Below are 19,016 nucleotides of genomic sequence, written 5' to 3'. Positions count from 1 at the left end.
AGGGACTTTTCAGTCAAATCAGCTTACTATGGCGAGGTGTCTGTCTGATGGTCGGCCTGCTGGAAAAATGATTATATAAATGCCATTTATAATCTGTCCACAATTGAGTGAGATTGAATGAGGGTAGTGGGGTGAAAACCATATGGCGCTGGTCAGAGCTGGGGTCAGTGTGTTGATGGCCGGGGACACCTCAGAGGGCAGAGAAGTGAGGGAGTTGCTTTGATAAAGAAGATTAATAAAGAAAAAAGATACATTGCTACAGATGGCGGCCACAGCCTGACCGATCCCTTTCCAGCGATCCCCTGTCCTCCGAGGACACAAATCAGTGTCAACACTTCTATAGTGTGTTCCCAGTGGTTTCTCTGAAAGCCTCGGCTGCTGCTGCTCTCGCTGCCTTTTATCAGCCCTCTGGGAACCAACATGCTCCATAAAAACCCTCTGCCAAAGCTTCCTATAGATGCGGTCCAGAGACGGTATCACATCGAGCTGTGTCGGGAAACTAGTATCACTCTCTGGTTCAATCTCAACCACAAACTGCTGTTTATGTCAGCTTTGAATTTAATATACGTATACGTACAGACGTATTTGGATGTATTAAGACAGATATCAGCAAAAACAAACAACCAAATACAAATACAGGTGTAATGGCTTTGAATATGTGTTTATCTGCAACAAAATAAGCTGCAACCGTGAGCGTTTCCAGCTTACTAGTTTACCAAAGTAGTAACCAAAAATAGTAGGCTATGAAGGCCTCAATTAAACAGCCAAACACAGTTATGATAACATGAAATTACACATATTTCTTTTGAGCAACTATAATACCTGAACTTGCTAGCTGTTCACTATAAAAAAAGCTTTTTTTTTCACATCTTAAACTATGGATCAACATGTCTGTCAGAGTTGCAACCATCAAAAGTTAAGAATAAAAGGGAATTTCCCCCGGTACTGTAATGGAAGTAAATACAGATCCTGTGGTGCAGCTGAGCTTTAAAAGGAATACAAAATCATTTGATATATCGGGGTCAGTCTCTATGTGAGATTCCGTACAGATCAGGAGTATCTACAATTTGGGACTTTGGAGAGTGGCCGCCCGCTGGCACGTCTTGACAGAGGGAGCAGATGGTTCACTCAGCCCTGCGTGCCGCCATAAGAACCGGCCAAAGAATGCCCTTAGGGGGGCGAGTTCAGAAGGCTCCATCAGGTCTCATTAAAGCTTCATAAGACTACAGTGGTAATCTTATATCTACTGTATATGAAGTTGCTTTGAAGAGTTAGTTTCAAGATAGTTAGCATCTAAAAAGAGTTAAGCATATTCATCGATCCAAATTAAAGGTGCACAAGGCAACTTTGGGTGTGTCAGAGAAGTGAACATTGACTAAGGGTTATAAAAGCTGAATTAACAAACATGTTCTAGTCTCTAGGTTTGCTTTCATGTGCCTCAAAATAATTTTGTTTTGATTTATGATGATAGAATTATACTATTGCTACTTCTACTAAAATAAATGGTTTGAATATTTTTTCCACCACTTCCAACCAACACAACAAAGCATATGGTTCATTGTACATGCTGGAAAGTTGTTTTGCATGTTGCAGCAATTCAATAAATGCAACTTAAAACGCTCCGGTCTTCTCAAGTTGTTCCTGATTAGTAAACCTTCGTGCTGACGGCATATTAATTCAAAGGGAGCCAAAGTAAAAAAGCAATCTCTCCCCTCATGTTAAACTGTAATCTCAGGCATGTGACTTCGCTGCAGGCCGATGACGGAGAGACAGATGAGGGGAAACCTGTGTTGCTCACCAGTGGCTGGTCAGTCAGTCAGTCAGTCGGGTTGGGCTGCCCTGAGAGGATTTAGAAAAGGGGGCAAAAACACAGCCGCCCTGGGACACATATTATATTCCCACTGCTAAATCCCTCTCCAACTCATTACCAAATCCTCACTGCAGGGCTGCTAATCTCCAAAGAGAGAAGGACCAGGTGCCAGTCTTTCTGTAATGGAATTGCCCGGCGCTTTAAGTGATTGCATCAACAGTTGCCAGTCCCTGATAAATGAGATTAAAAAATAGAAGAATCCTGTTTTGGTGCAGCACTGAGAGAAGGAAACCAAGGAACGTCCATCTTAATTCAAAACTTATGTTTGATAAAAAAAATAATAATAATAATAATAAATCTACATTTTGATTACATCTGTCTACATTCTAACTATTTGATTGATTGCATTATTATTTTCATGTCTGCAAGTTTGCCTGTCATCCACAAGCCCTTCACAGAGAGGAAAGACGTGATTTGAGCTGTAGCAAAGGAAAATTATTGGAAATATGTGAGAGAAAACGCCTTGCATCTTGAAAGCTGCCATCAGACAAAAGCACAAATCTCAGTGTCTTCAGAGGAAAAACAAAACAAGCAGAGAAAAATGGCCTAGTTTGATGTATCTGCTTGTGTGTGTGTGTGTGTGTGTGTGTGTGTGTGTGTGTGTGTGTGTGTGTGTGTGTGTGTGTGTGTGTGTGTGTGTGTGTGTGTGTGTGTGTGTGTGCTTTTAATGATTAGTGATGGATTGGATATGCTTGAATAAGTATTTTGTAAAAGACTGATCTCACATTTAATTTATTAATCATGGCTTTTACATGTATGATTAAAGGATTACACACAGACGTAGGCCAATGTGCCATAATCTCTGGTTTTTCTGATTGAATGTGACGGGCTAACGTACAGCATCCGATTGGTGGATTGCTGTAACTATGTAACTGGCGTCCAGTTTATCATCGAGCAGCTGACTAGGTTTCCATTTGTCGCGGAAAACACACAGTTCTCCACGGAAACTGACACCGTTTCTGAGGCAGAGGATGATGTGTTGTTTGTGGCATTTCAATAAACAAATCACGGACATTCACTGGAGCATGAGATCCCTATGCAGCTGCAGCTAGCTTTCAATTTTTCTTGGAAAGATGTGTGTGAACCAGACTTGAAATTTGATTTTTTAATTAACTTTATTTTGCCATTAAAGACACTTTGTTGTCAAATTGGGACAAGAGAGCAAGTAGGCGGAGATGTGTGGAGGACGGTTATGTGTGCCCCGATGTTTACTCACACTTTACTCAGACTAATGAGATCTAGAAATAACTTTGAGAGCCATTGAAGAAAGGGCAGGAGGAGAATGAGTGTGGTGCTGCACAGCTGCTGAGTTGGGTCACCCTAGAATGAAGCCAAGAGTATTGTCTTTGATGCATGATGCTTTTCATAGAGATAAAAGGGTCAAAATGGAAAAGCGCAAAGACAAACAATTCAAATAATAACCTGGGAATGATTAGGTTATCTTTGTTTCAGAGTAGAACTTTGTAATACAGCTCTGAGCTTTTTTTAAAGTATAGTAAATTATGGTTATTTATTTATCGAGACCTACAGAACATGTGCAGTCATAATAGGCTAACAAAACTACAGTAGGGTAAAGGAAAATACTCAAGCAACATACAAATACTCGTCTTGTTTTGAATAGGTGTAAGGGGGTTGAGATACGGTAATATTTTTTTTTTGCCTTCCAAATGAGACTTTGGGAAACAATTCCTAAAAGTAGCGAAATGCTTTTTCTAAAGTCAAATTCGATTTGAAGTTCCATCCTGGATATGTGTTCTAGTTTTTAGGTGGAGGTAAAGCCTATAGCCTACTTGTTTGCCTTCTCCTGGGTCGTTCACACGTTGACGTCACCTGTGGATCAGATCGCGTCCATGTGAGAATCCTGAAGAGTCACAAGAATAAATTGTGTGAATTGGCGTCAAAGCTTTCTACAGGGATCTCTACGGATGACTTTGTAAGTAGCTGAGAAGTGGTATTACAGGCCCCCAAACCGGACGACACTCAGGCGACATATCAAGGGCACCACATCAAAGGAAATAAGAGGAAACTGGGTTTCAATGACCGCCATTTAAGAAAAAGACACAGATCCCTGCTCTGAAAACAACATTTGCATTTGTTTTTGCAGTTACGGTTATTTTAAGTTGCAGAGTGTTGATTGAAGAGGTGCAGTGTGCGTTCAGAAGTGTTAAATCGACTCTCATAGGTGTGAATGTACTGCACACGAGCACCGTGTTGATTTAAGTGTCTCAAGAGTGTGAAATAAACACAGGATTTTTTTGCTGAGTGTGGTGTAAATTATGCGGAAACAGCACAGTTAGAGTCTGTTTTCCACATTATGCAAATCAACACACATCCATAAATACACACACACACAAACACTTGAGTATTAAATTGAGCCATAGGATTTAGGGGAAATCACAGCGGGGGCGGAGTGTCAGAGAGCGGTGAAAGACATGTCACGGCGAGGGCATGATGGCTGTTATTAAGTCACACTAACACTTTAGGCCTACAGGTCACTGTGGAGGGAGATTGGATGAAAACTGGCAGAATATAGCGTCAGACCAAACTGTTCCCTGAAAAAAGTAATATCCCTGATTTTAAAATAGTATAGCAGAACAGTAACTATATTTGAAGTGGGGTCGTTTGAGCTAGCGTACTTATGCATAATTAGGCTGTTATTTTATGGAAATTGCGATGAGCTTTAAGGAGTTTGGGGGAGACGTCGCTGTAGTCTGGGATTCAGTCCATACTGTTGCAGAGGGCAGCAGAATTTTTATTTTTTTTGCCACATACATTATATGCGTATATAGGCTTTTCCTAAAAAAAAAAATCTGTTCCTTTAATTGTTCACTGTCTTAGTTTGCCGCCAGACAGTCATTTATTTTTCTGTGGAAATGCAGAATTGGTTCTCTATAACTAACTGAACTGGGAATGGTGGAGTTGCATTGTGGGAAGTGTAGGCACCAGCAACAAAGCAAGGGAGAAGATGTGTGGAATGAAGATAAGACGGTTCAAACGGTCCCTCCTGAGTCCAAGTCCAAGGCCTGTGAGTACAACGCTAAGTATGAGGGAGTAGGCTACTCTTTTAAAGACACTGTTTAGCATTGAGCTCAACTACTGTAACATTAAGCAGCATTGAACACATTTGCACATAAGAGGTTTGACCTTCAGCCCTCGGAAATCCTGTCACATTAAGTCTGCAGCGTTAGTGTGTGTTTATCGGCCCAGCTGATCCAATCCAGAGGGACGGCAGAGGAAACAATTTGTCTCTGTTAAACTGATACTGTAAATTGAACTGTATATTTGTGCCGGAAATCCTCTCGGAGACACACCACTAAACACAGGGAGGCTCGTGACGCCTTTCATTCATATTTTCATGTCGTCCTTCAAAAGCCCCAAAGAAAAACATATTTGAATGACTGCATAATTACACAGTATGGAATGCCATCTGTTATTGTGGTGAAGCATTAGGGAGAAATGAACACACAGACAACCCGCTTGAGTAAATGTTGAATAATTTATTTTCTTCCACTGTCTTGTTTCGGTTTCCATCCCTTTTTTGTTTCTTCTGGCATGGAATAATTGTCATAATCTTCTTCCTTTATTCAAGGCAACAGCGTGACAAAAGGCACAAAGAAATGTTCAGTGTACAAAAATATATCTGGAATGTTTCATTTGATTGTTTTCATGCATTGAGATGCACAAGCTGTCATTCAAAAAGTGCATTTAACACGCACTGATTACGTTATTTGGTTCAAACTTCTCTTAACAAAGCAATAAGAAGACAGTGAGACATCCTACATGAATGTATGGCAAGTGAGTCCTTTTCCTTTTACAACATAATAGCCTCGTAATTTTCGGTGAACATTAAGAAAGCAGACTTTGCCAGCAACCCTGCTTCATGTTGATATTTTAAAACTCTTCTGAGAAGAATCCATACTAGTAAAAAGTAGTTTTTTAAAGCGTATATTTATATCCCTATCTTTGTTATTTTCTTGTGAACATCCTCACTGAGAATTTGACCAATTCATCAACGGAACCGGGTCTTGTCCAGGTCCTGAGGTCAAAGTATTGTTTTGGTGGGACGGACTGTTAGTTAGTTGGGACGAGCAGAACGAAACCATCTTTGTTCTTCTTGAAATCTGCGTTGGTCTGGCCCGCTTTGTTTTCTACGGTGATGGTCTTGGGTTTGCCTCGCATGTGGATCTGCAACGAGCGGCAAACCCTCACAGGAAACTGGACTTTTCTGACACTGAAAGAGAAAAAAATAAAAATGTTGTATTACTATAGGCCTATTTGTGAGGTTCATCATTGACTTTGTTTATTGCAACAGCATATTACCTTAATCGTGACCTTATTCCCTTATCTGAAACCAACCCTATAAGGCCACATTCAGATGATAATACCATCGTTAATCATTCAAAATGCAGCAAGATCAAAAGATACTTGTTGAATTAACAGTAATACAAATCAATGTTGAGGCAAAAAAAAGAATCATCTCTTCATTGATGATCATTGTGAAGCTATTTCTTCATCACAAACATCTACAGGGCAATTCAAGCTAACAGCAGTGAGTTTGTTATTGATCACTTGCTGCTGCTGCTGGATGATTCTGATAGATCACGGTCCCATCCTGAGCGCAGGGGCTCTGGACTCACACACACCCGATCTCTGTGCTGACAGCTGGGAGCAGGAAGTGTGACTCAGGCTGCTGCACGCTCAGCTGAAGATGATCCGCTGTGAAGTGGCTGCTTCCTCTCGGCCCTGCCTCAGGGGGATTCCTGCAGCCTCAGCCCGGCCGCTACGACCCCTACTGCTACCAACAGACACAAGCTGGCCCTGTACATAGCTCTGTGTATGTGTCGTCTGCATACAAAGAGCCTTATACTATAGCCAATGAAGTCAGAGCCTTTGGCCACGGAAAAAAACAAGTCCATAACTGTTATGCTGCGTTCCGGTTGTACTGTTCCCAGTCGGATAATTGCATTAGCCTACTTGTGTCATATTAAATGACCTGTACACGTGGTGGTTCTGCTCATTTTCTATCTGGAGATAGGATAGCATATTTTTTTGCACAGAATACAACATAGAGCGTTGTCATCAGCTGGTAATGCTAACCATGGCTAACCTGAGTTAATGACTCTATGCAGAGATAATAAAGTCAACTGTTTCCTTGACGTCACTGAAAGTTCCGATCTCCGAGACTGTAAATGGAACACAGCATTATCTTGTATCTAGCGATGTCACAGCCTACAGAGGCAACAAGTCCATGACTGATCTTCCTTCTTGTGTGGACACCTCTCTTGTGAATGTATACAGATTTGGCTCGTTGTTTTGGATGCACTTTGTTTGAACTCATTGTGAAGGCTTTCAAAAGCAGATGCAGAGCAATATTTGCCAAACAGCTATTTGTGGACGCCTTTGAATGTTGTTAATGTTTCTGATGTGCGAGGCTGGCTCAAGCACATAAGCCAAATTGGCAACGGGCTGCCAACTTTGGCAAGAGCGACCTAATGCTACCGTGGGTGTCCCCTTCTCCGACTGGTCCTCTTAAAAAAACATGGCTAAAAACAAACCAATTTTGAAAATTGGATTTAATTTATGCAGATTACATAATTTTTAGATGTTATGTAATATTGCTGGCAATCTGGTTTAGCACAGTAGATAAACACTAGGTGAGTGCATTCGAAGGATTAACTAAAATCTGAGAAAGGACACAGAAGGAAAGACTGGCATCACACTCCACACATATTAGTGCAAACTGTATTTACAGTACAGTACCATTGCACTGATATAAATGGCCTATTGGTGCTATTATGCAGAAGATTATGTGGTACATTTTTGTGTATCAATCCATTTAACTACTGGCAACTGTGTGTGTCTTGAAGCCGCGTTAAAAGTGTTAAATATCTCCTCTTTGTGTAAGAAACACTTTTTTGTGTGATGAGTATGAGTGATGAGTATGAGTGATGCATGTCCCCTTTTGCACTGCAACCTTCCTTGTGCACACTACAGCCTACAGCATAAACCTTCAAATTCAAAACAACAGTCTCTCTAAGCTGCCACACTGTTGTCTTTCTTCAGTCACGGCACGTTTTTTAAATGTCTCATCATAAGTCACTCCAACAGGTGTGTGGCCTTGCTCTTGTTTTTCCAAAGTCAGACATTGGCCCCTCGTCAGTCCCAAACTGCTGTTCTGCAGAATCCCCCTAAAAGCAGCTGTCCTCCTTCCGTCCCTACCGGGGATGTGACAAGCCCAGACACACAAACCCACCGGCCTCCACAGGGAATTCATTTGTTTGTGATACTGATCTCACCGCAACAGCTACCGCAAGGGAAACCAGACACCGTCAGAGCGCGTGGAGGAAAGTCTCTGGCGGATGGTCAGCTGTGAATTGCCTGAGGTGTGGCAGTGTGCAGCTCTCAACTCTTTACGCTGGCTTTTTTAATACAAGTTGAGCTCGACATTTTGACATTTTATTATGCTACTATTGATTGTATTTTTTTAATTTTTCATGTTGCTTATAAGTAGCTTTGCATTGTGTTTTGAGCCTGTACAGCGCTTTGGTCAACTGAGGTTGTTTTATATGTGCTATATGAATACACTTTGACTTGACTTGTGGAGCAAAAGGCAGAGGAGGCTGAGATTGTCCAAGGCAACAATTAAAAAATACAACCGCTTAAATATGCCTGTTGTATGCTGTTGGTTTGGACACAGCTGGGCCATAAACAAGAGCCATTCTAGTCTAAAATGGAAGTCATTATGTTTAATCACTGCAGAAGTTATGTACAAAAAACAATGATTGTTTGGCTGTGATGAGTTTAAAGTGCTGCCAAACCTCTCAGGGGAAGAGGTTAGGGAGGACGGATGAGAGCACAAATTGTGTGTTTGACACTGGACTAGAAGGTTCTCATCCGGTCACCGACCATGAGCTTTATCACTCCCTGACCTGAACCAAGAATTCAAATTTGCCTAAACTTACGGTAGCCCTTCCAGAACTAGTAACTACAGAGAAATAGATAGAATAACTGTGTCATTTGAACATGTTTAACTGAGTATCTCTTTCATACCATATTCAAAGGTTAGTGGTGACTTGTTTTTTACGTCAAACTGCAAACAATTATGATCATTCAATTTCAGTTATACATTTCAAAATTGTGGTCAGACTTTGAAACGGACTGCGACTGCTATTTATAGTTTTTTTGGTTTCGATTTACAAGTTTGGTTGCTGTGAACAGTGACAAAACATTTTCTCAGGCAACCACAGTCACCCTTGTTGGGAACTAGAAGCGTTGTTATAGGTGTTATATAGATGCCGTGAGATGTGCAAACTTGCTTACTTTTTTTTTTACTTGACTCTGCAGAAGCACACACAGTGTAATACAAAACTCACACTCTCTCTCTGTATCAAAACGACCAATGTGTCCCAACACAACTTATTCCCATTATAAATTCAGGAACAAGCTGTTCTGTTTTGTACTAAAATGTATTGATTCTCCAACTTAAGATCTAGATAGATAGAAGTCCAACAGTCATTGTTCCTTCCTACAACAAATGGTTTTATATTTGTTTGATGTTGAGCTTATTCTCTTTGTGGCAGATGTTATGTTATGTTGTGGTTTTATGGGGCATATTGGTGGGGTTATTTCTTTGATGGGGGCTGTAACTTCTTGAAGAAGAAATATTTCGGCTCATAACCTCATGTGAAAAGGCCGACACTCAGTTCTTGTGGATATCATTAAATAGTGAGATTTAGAGGTGTTGCTGGTAGGTGTAAATCACGTAATGTAGATTTATATTGAAAAGACAGATATCAGAGAAGAGGTGATCTTATTATCTAACTATTACCTACTATTATATTATAATATTATTATAATATTATTAAAGCAAATCTATCTCACTTTTCCTTTAAAAGAAAAGGATCATTAGAGGAAGCTGTCTCTCATCTACCTGTACGTTTCCACCCAGAGTCCCCCTCCCCTCCTCCCCCCTCCCCTCAGCCCCTCAGTCCCATCCCACCTGACTCATCAACACAAGTCTGCCATTTCCCCTTTGCAATCTTAATAAGCTCTTCCCCTGGCTGCCTGGCAACCATCGCTGGGGCAACAACAGCATCTGCGCCCCTGATGGCTAGGGTCCACGGGTGTGAGTGAGTTGGCCTGCACTGTGAGACCAACCACCAACCTGCCGAGCTCGCATTAGCGTCACAGCATTGGTCATCATCACTGAACACCATCAACTGTTATTACCATCATCGTCATCGCTAACAGTGCGGCCTATCTCAACCAGCTGCACCCTGCGTCTTGAATCACCACAGGGTGCATTCTGGGTAAAAATAAATGAGTCATATACTGTAACAGCAGCAAAGTGCTTTCTGGAAGCGAATGGTCTTGGTCTTGTACACAATGTGGCTTGAATCATAAGATCGAGTGTGTGATGAACTTTAATAATGCAGGTTCCAATTATTTTTTCTCAGAACCATGGACACATTTCTGAGATAAAAATCAAATCAGTTTTAACAGAGAGTCTGTCAGGGCACACGCACAGCAAGAGCCGAGCGTCTCATCAAATCGATTATCACAAGATGAGAAATGGTCCGACGCTATCAAGGGATTTTATTCAGGAAAACATTTTCCACCACGGGGCAAGTCATTCGACAGGCAGCTGATAGTGATGGATGGAATTGAACTCAACATCAGAAAAACAGACAAACACGTGAGATATGATGAAAAACTACGATTCATTCCTACTGAGGACCCGGTATAAGGATTATAAAATGTTGCATATTAATCCATTTGCTCCACTTCGAGGGTCGATGTAGAGGCAGCACTTGAATCCACAAAGAGGCCTTTTGATGCAGGAGAAGTTTGGAGGTCAGTAGGCGACTGATGGAGAAAGCACCCAAGAGGCTTTGAGATGCTCGGACAGAAAGTCCTTGAGCATTAACAACCGAGCAGGAGGCACGGTCAGGACGTACTGTATTTAAGAGACCGTCTTCTCTTTAGTCGAGGTCTTTCATGTTTGATGAGCTCTTCAGGGAAAATGATGTAGTATTTATGGTATCTAATTTCACTACATGCTAACATGGTTCCCTACTCACTAATCATACTGTAAAATTATTCTTCTCCATTTAGTCAGTTTGCGTAGATCTTCTTCTGAAAAGCGTTTCACCGTTTGTTGAGATGCGGAAGAGGACTGACTTGCACTTCTGCTTCAGTTTATTGTTTGCTTGACGTCTGGGCTGAAGAAAACATCCATAACATGCTGGATAAAGTCCACAATATAATGACGTTTGTAAAGACATCCCACATAAAATGGAGAAAGATGTGTGTGCAAAGGAGATCAGTGTTGACTCAAAGTAAACAACTTCCACAGCAACATTACAAAGTCTGTGATTAACTGCACAGAAGCTGCATGTCGATTTCTGCGTTTACATTTTGCAACACAAAATATCTGACCATTAAGACAAGACATTTCCGGTTCTGCTCCTTCACAATACACGGACCAAAAGTATCCATTTTACTCTGGTTCAGACAGGCTATGAACAGACAATAATTATAAAAACACCTTTACTTCCAGTCTAGAGGAATACTTTGAATTTAAAACTATATCTTCGAATTTGTATACATCTGCTCAAAGCTCATGCTCTTAGCATGGGCAGTTTTATTTTTACGAGGTGATTCTGACTTTGCTGATTTGATGTGCATTGATCTTCATGTATTACCACTGTTGTTCCCTGTTTCTTTCAGCCTCATCCTCTTTGAGAAAGAAATTTTAACTTTCTGCGTGTGGTGATTATAGCTAAATAATTACTGAAGGAAAATACTTATATTAAATACGAGACTAATTCTGCCTTTAATTAAGGTCACATGTTTTTCAGCTCTTGTAATTTGCCAGTGGCTAAAGATTCTTCTAGAATGACGACTTTTATTAAGAGGAAGGAGAGGAAATATTTTACCACCCGCGTTCCCCTTGTAATATTAATCATGTCTGAATGGGGCCTTTGTGAATTCCCTTATATATCCGGAGGGAGCAAATTGGCAGCGTGGATGCAGTACTTTGTGCTATGTACTATGAAGATAGAATAGGCTGTAATTGTTTATGATTATTTGGACTAGTGTCAAGTGACAGGATGTCGATCTATTTGCGTGGACAGTTTGTGGGACATGTGACTTTTTTGTGCCCATCATGAGGGTTATTGTTTGTTTTCTAATTTATTATAAGAAAGTGTAGTTGAAGCGGGTACAAAAGTCGTTTACGGGCTTAATAAATAAATATCTATTGGCAACTTTCTTCATTGGGTTTTCATGTCATTATAATTTATCCCTCAGTTTGTTTTTGAGTTTCGCAAGTAATTGTAATCCATAACAAAATGTCTAGTTCAGGTAAAAGTTCAGGTATAAGCTGCTCATTCCGTGGCGACAGACTCCACTAATAGCCAATTAGATATAATAGCTAAAAGACGCTACCGTGTGTTACCCACAGCCACCTCTTCACATCGTCCTCCCACCCTTCTATAAATAGGGAAGAGGAAGGTCTTGATTGCCTCGTCTCAGCGTTGTTTTGCCGTGCTCCTTAAACTGAACTTTAATCAGGTCCCTAAATAAAAGAGTGAAAGCTGTCGTCTGTTTACATCTGAAACTCTACTGCTTTCCCTGCAAGGCATTGTGGGGGATATAGGAATAAGGTGATTATACTAAACTCTACTTACAGATTCTGAACTCTCGAACTCTACTTATAAATACTGCACTCTGCTTACAGTACATATGTCATAGAAATGTATGTGTGGACCGGCAGTAATAAACAGGCCGGACGTTGAGGGTAAATGTTACCAAATCGCTGAACCACATGATCTGTCAGCTTTTTATGCACGAGAAAGGAAATTGGCCAGTATTTATATGGACTATTTATTTACATCCACCTGGGTTAAAAGCTGTTGTTACCATAGCTACTCTCTTTATATAATCAAAACTGCATAAGCGTTGTTCCTGGGACGTTTATCAAGCCAAAACTAGAACTAGATCAGAAGCTTTGGAGTAGAAAGGATATCATAAAAGGACACCGAAAATTAGGGACGGAAAAGTGAGCTGGGACAAGATTTCTCTCCTGTTGCCGCGGCCGACGGAGAGACGAAACACATTGAGGACAGCCACTGAGGGAGAAGAAGAGGGGCGGAGGCTATTTCAGGCCGAGTGTGTGACGCCTTGCACGACCTAAAAAGTGAATTTAGAATATGAGAGAGAAGGGGCTGATTTTTTACCCACGCCTACATTCACTGACAAACTGTCGAGGTTCAACGAGGTCAAACACTAAAGTCAACAAGTCGTTCTACATCAGCAGCTCCTCACCGTGTGTCTCAAAGCCACATCACAAGACCGCTAACAGATGCTTTGAGGTTAATGAAATCATGTTTTGTTTTCTTCTCTCTCTCTCTATCTCTCTCTCTCTCTCCCTCTCTCTATCTCACCCTCGCTCTCTCTCGCTCTCCTTGTGGTTTTTCTTGCTACACCAGGCAGGGAGGGGTGACCCAGAAGAAGATAGCTATTAATGCAACACTGTCCCAGGTCTTATTATTATATTCATGAAAACCAAAACTGCTGGTTCAGAAGAGCAGAGAAAATGCTGGAAAAGGACAGAAGCTTCGAGTGGGAAGAGACTGAGTAAATGAAATGTTTAAAAAAACAACAGAATTATGGGGAGTGAGAAATCAACACCATCAGACTTTAGATCCTACTTTAAGGTGCTACGTTTAACTTCTGATTCTGAAACAGTCTGATATTTCCTCTGATGATCATAAGTGACATATAACAGTAAACAAGATCGTCGTGCAAAGAATTCTATTTTTATATAGTTTTTCTTTCATGCCTTTGTCATGGGTACGCTCACCCAGGAACTACAACTGGGGTAGTAAAAAGTCAAAAGTATTATAAGCTTAATGTACTTAGAGTATCATAAGTTCAAGTACTTGTTTTGTAGAATAATGGTCCATGTGAGTGAAATGTTATCATATACTGTATGTATATAAAATTATAGTCATATTTTTATAGATAGATAGATAAAATAACTGCTGTGATTTTTGTTTTGAAGATTTTCTCAAGCAGTGATCAATAAAATAATCAGATCACCCCCCCCCCCCCCCCCAAAGTGCCTTTAAAGAATCTTCAATCTTTTAAGGCCGGGGCGGATCATACCCTAAATCCTGACTTTACCCCACTCATACTCCCTTCCCAGCTGTCCCAGCAGATGGTCCACGAGTCAAACCCCCCAACAAACACACACACACACACACACACACACACACACACACAGTAAGTAATTCTATCTCAGTAAACATACCGACACACACATATACACACACACACACGCACACGCAACCTCTATCTCAGTACAACACAAACACACACACACAGATACACACTGCCTCTATCTCAGTAAAACACACTCACACACAGAATCCATTCATACAGACAGTTCAGACCCAGGTGACAGGAAGAGAAGGCAGGAGAGAGGATGGAGGGGGTTCGTACAGGAAAGAACGAGGGATGAGGTGGAGAGAGAGAGAGCGGAGGAACGAGTGTCGCAGAGGGAAGGAGACACGGATGTGACATGACAGAAAACCAGACGGCTTGTCTTCCCCGTCCTCGCAGACATCTCAGCGCTGCTTTGAAGTCAGATTCTTACCTTGTGCCTCTTAACTCTGCATTTGCTGACCCAGTTTTTATACAACTCACTGTGCCACTACACGCACGCACACACACACACACACACACACACACACACACACACACACACACACACGAACATGTATGGCTATACTTGTGAGGACAATCATTGAGAACAAGCATTCCCTAGCCCCTTACACTAGCTCCTTGTACTAACCCTTACCTAAACCTTATTCTAACCTGAACCTTAAAACCACATTTTAACCCTCAAACATCCCTTTAAAGCCCTGTCCCAAAGTGAGAACCGGCCAAAATGTCCTCACTTTCCAAAAATGTCCTCACTCCTAAGGTCTCAAACTCTTTGGTTCTCACAAAAATTGTTGTTCAAGTGCACACACACACACACACACACACACACACACACACACACACACACACACACACACACACACACACAGATCCACCTTTATCGTGTTTGAACCGGACACACAATCTCTCTATTGACTGTTTCCTCTCCTGACCATTCTCCAAAGCTCATAAACTTAACATGACGTGCGCCTGACTCTCATTCACCAGGGGTCTCACTTCCTGACAGAAGGAAGCACAAGAGGAGCGTGCTGTCATCCTCCTCCTCATCTCCCCTTCTTCACACACAGACACACACACACATACTCTCTCACACACACACACACACACACACACACACACACACACACTTGCTCACACACTTCCACAGCTCGCCCCTGACTTTGTCTCATGAGCCTTTTGATGACTCGCCTGGTTGAGGTTGCGACCCCCGTCCATTCACCACAGATGGTTGGACAAAGACTGAAACCCACTCCCGATGGTCGACTCTCCGCTGCAGCCCCAAGCAGAGCCACACAGCTGCTGTAGGGACCCCAGGGACGCACCCCTCCCTCCACACACACACACACACACACACACACACTCCCTCCCTCTCTTACCAAAAAACAAACACAGACCAAAAGTCTTAAGACTCGTAAAACCCACAAAAGCCTCACCAGGGATCTGGGATCAGCTTGCTGAACATACACGCAGAGAGAATCATAAAAGTTAGAACACACACCCTGCTGCGGCTTCCGTCTGTCGAGTCTCCGAGGAGCGACAACTAAAAAAGTGGTTGAATGTAGTTAACTAAGAAAAGAGGTAAACAAAATACGAGGTAATGCCACTCTGATATGAGCACGCTGAAAGCTAATGTGAAGTTATTTCGGCATGATACCAGAAACTAAAAACTTAAAAGCACAAATAGACATTCAATTTAAAGTTAGTTTAATATGTTAGTGAATTTTTTCGAATCGTCCATGGCTACAGCCTTCTATCTTTTCATTATATACTTTGTGGCTGAAAGCCTTGTTTTGCTTTTTGAAAATGAAAACCTCCTAATAATTAGTCTGAACTATAAAGGAGCCAAAGTCTTTGGTGGATTTTGGCGGACGCACAATTCATTACCACCAGGGGAAAGCTCCACAGACAGTGTGTGTGTGTTTTATTTTTCCTTTTTTTCTACTTTTTTCTACGTCACTCGGTGTTGTCCTGGCAGGATTTGGAGGATTAATACTTTTGGAGACCAATCACAGGAGACTGGGCGCTGTCTCAAGCGGGCCAAACTTAGAAAAACACACCCACGCTTATACACACACACACACACACACACACACACACACACACACACACACACACACACACACACTAGTCTGCTCTGAGTGAAAACTTGCGGGTCGTGCCATTCAAATGAAGTCTGGCAGAAAAAATGGACGTGGGTGGATGTGAATAAGATTTATAAACAGCAAATGACAAATCAGGTTCCGAGTGATAAATGTGCTAAATGTCAGCGGGACTGATTCATTTCACAGACGTTATTCAGAGCGGGGCGCCGACACCGACAACTATGACACTGATAAATGCCAAGAATATGATTTGCGTAATTGTTATTCTGCATTAATGGACTGCGTTTTTTAGCCCGAGGTCTTTGACGGGTAACAATGAGTCTGTGGTGTTTATTAATGTGTGACCCAAAAGGTGCCATGTTTTTCTTTCCAAACAATCACTTCTCCAGATGATCTTCAAATTAATTTTCTCCGCTCTGTTGAAAGGTTTTTTCTAATGATCGAGATCAGCTGCTGGAGTGATGTGTCCTAATGAAAACCTGTTACCAAAACAAACAAACAAAGAAATGATCAAAGCTAAAAACTAATTGAAGTTTCACTATGGAAGAATCTTTGCATCCCGTATAGTGGTTCTGAATGTTTTCTGTGAACTTATGAACTACACAGCCCACAAACTACGGTAACCTAAAACATATGTAATTGAATAAATATAAATATTTTTGAGAGGAAAATGCAGATTTAGGAAACGAGGGATGGAGATTAATGGAAAAAAATCTGTTTTGTTTGAAGAAAATGTTGAATACACAAATATAAAACATCTCATGCGAGTGGCATGTTGGCATTAAAATGGCACAGATAGTGTTGCTGATGTGTTTTGTGAAAAGTTCAAGACCATTAAGTGTTTTCTTCTGTACATATCTTTTGGAGCTTTAAGAAAAAAACTTTCTAACTATTCAACAAAATTGTCCAACTTTAGCGTCTATGTCACATCAGCACAGATGGGGTCAAAACTGTATGATATTTTCAGAAGTGAAATGCCTAATGACCCCAAAACTATTAAACACCCCTTGACCATTTCAAAGGCTGCAGTATATACGTAAAAGAAAGACGATATCGAAGTATTAAAACCGTTTCTAGTTGAGTGACTGACCGTGTGAAATAGTCCACCAAGGCTCCCACCAGCTCTCCCACTCTGTCCTGGTTGGGACAGAGTTCCCCTCGCTGCAGACACAGCAACACATCGTCCTGGGCCGACGTGTGTAGCGCCACCATCTGGTCAACTCCACTGGTCACACTCAGGCCTGTAAACTGGGCAGAGAAAAAACAACAAACTCAAAGTCAGACAGAGACACTGAGCCAGGTCTGAGGAAGAGTATATGGCTACAGTGAAGGATGTTTCATATGTCCCAGGTTTCATGTAGATATACAGAGAGTTTAAGGGAGGAATGAAAAGATTGTGGCTCCTTATATCTCTACCACCTTCATTCATTTACAATAAGAAACTGACAGTGTTTCTTCAATGAAAAAACTGCTGAGTTATAAAGAAAAGGCTAAACTGATATTATTTATATAAAATGTTGCCTTTGACCAAAGTGTTAAGTCATGTGAGACCTGTTTGGTGCTACTATCTGTACTGAAGATAACTTTTATCGAATATTGTTCAAGACAGTTTTTTGTAATAAATGTTTGTAGTTGCTTTCAACATTGACAAAAAAATATATATATACATTAAAAAAAAATGTAACCATCCATGCATTAACATGGGATGCGGTTCCGAGACTTTTATTTTGAGATCAGCCATTGAATATAACGCATTGAATGTATACGAAATATAAATAAACAAGGACTCTCCCTTGTAATAGAGTATTGTTTACGTGTTACGTTTCTACATTTAGTTCAGTAAGAAATCCGACTATGCGCTGAAGGTCTGTGATATTCAGTGGCACTGAATATGAGAGCGCTGCCGGAAACTCATTTGTATAAAAAATGTCAGGGATTATCACGTCAAGGTATAATACCAGAGAATGTCATACAGTACAGCACAGTATAGGCCGCATGGATCATAGATCACGTCACCAAGGAAGCCGGGGGATTATTTCTGCTCAGAGTATGTAGGGTGAGAGAAATCCTACAAGCCGTGCACGTGTGGTCGGAGGTGCAACCAAGGGTAAGTCATGAGGGTTGACCCAGTTTGAAAATATGTACAGATTTACTGCCAATACAGTGAAGAAGGACTCAGTTCTTGTACTAATGTAAAAGTAGCGATAATACAGTGTAAAAGTCCAGTATAAACATGAACATACGTATACTTAATGTCCAAAGGTAAAGTACTCTTTATGCAGAAAGGTGGTAGGATGGCCTAGAGGTAAGGGGGTCGACTAGTAACCAAGAGGTCGCTAGTTTGATCCCCTGCACCGGACAGGAGGGTGTAATTTGTAACACTAGTGGCGGTTGGTATTGCATCTACGGTGGCCACCATCTCTACCATTGTGTCCTTGAGCAAGGCACTTAACCCCAAAAATTATTATACAAATGTATATAAAAATAAAAACATTGTTAAATACATTTAGAGCAGTAAAAAGTACAATATTAGAAGTATAAAATGGGTAAGCAGTAGAATTGGAGTAAACACAGTAGAGCAGGTCTGAGTGGTAAACAGACTAAAATAGACAGAGAAAGTGAGGTGAGTCACATTTAAGTGAATAGGGGGCCGGAGTGGACTAAGCCTCTTACAGCCCCCAGCACACACAGGTTAATCCAGAGGGGAGGACAGCGGGCCACACCAGCAAGGCCAGAACGACCCGGTACAACCTGTCCCTCTACTGACCGGAACAAGGCCGCAGTGTTTCTGAAGAGTTCAGTCTATTATTGAA

General features: G+C 41.3%; 1 protein-coding gene across 2 annotated transcripts in view; it reads right to left on the bottom strand.

Moving 5' to 3' along the window:
• Window positions 1–5,370: 5,370 nt before the first annotated feature.
• myo1g (myosin IG) overlaps window positions 5,371–19,016 on the bottom strand; it is a 44,257-nt gene continuing 30,611 nt past the window's right edge. For both annotated transcript variants that reach the window (XM_080046019.1, XM_080046020.1), the window contains 2 exons: window positions 17,294–17,451; window positions 5,371–6,101 (listed from right to left, as the gene is read on the bottom strand). In XM_080046019.1, the coding sequence (XP_079902145.1) occupies window positions 5,942–6,101; window positions 17,294–17,451 (318 nt within the window). In that variant the 3' untranslated portion in view covers window positions 5,371–5,941. The remainder of the gene's footprint in view (window positions 6,102–17,293; window positions 17,452–19,016) is intronic.

Source organism: Ammodytes marinus, assembly GCF_949987685.1.
Source record: "Ammodytes marinus genome assembly, chromosome: 17".
NCBI classification, from domain to species: Eukaryota; Metazoa; Chordata; class Actinopteri; order Uranoscopiformes; family Ammodytidae; genus Ammodytes; species Ammodytes marinus.
The sequence above is the reverse complement of the archived record's forward strand: the minus strand, read 5'-3'. Positions and strand labels throughout refer to the sequence as shown.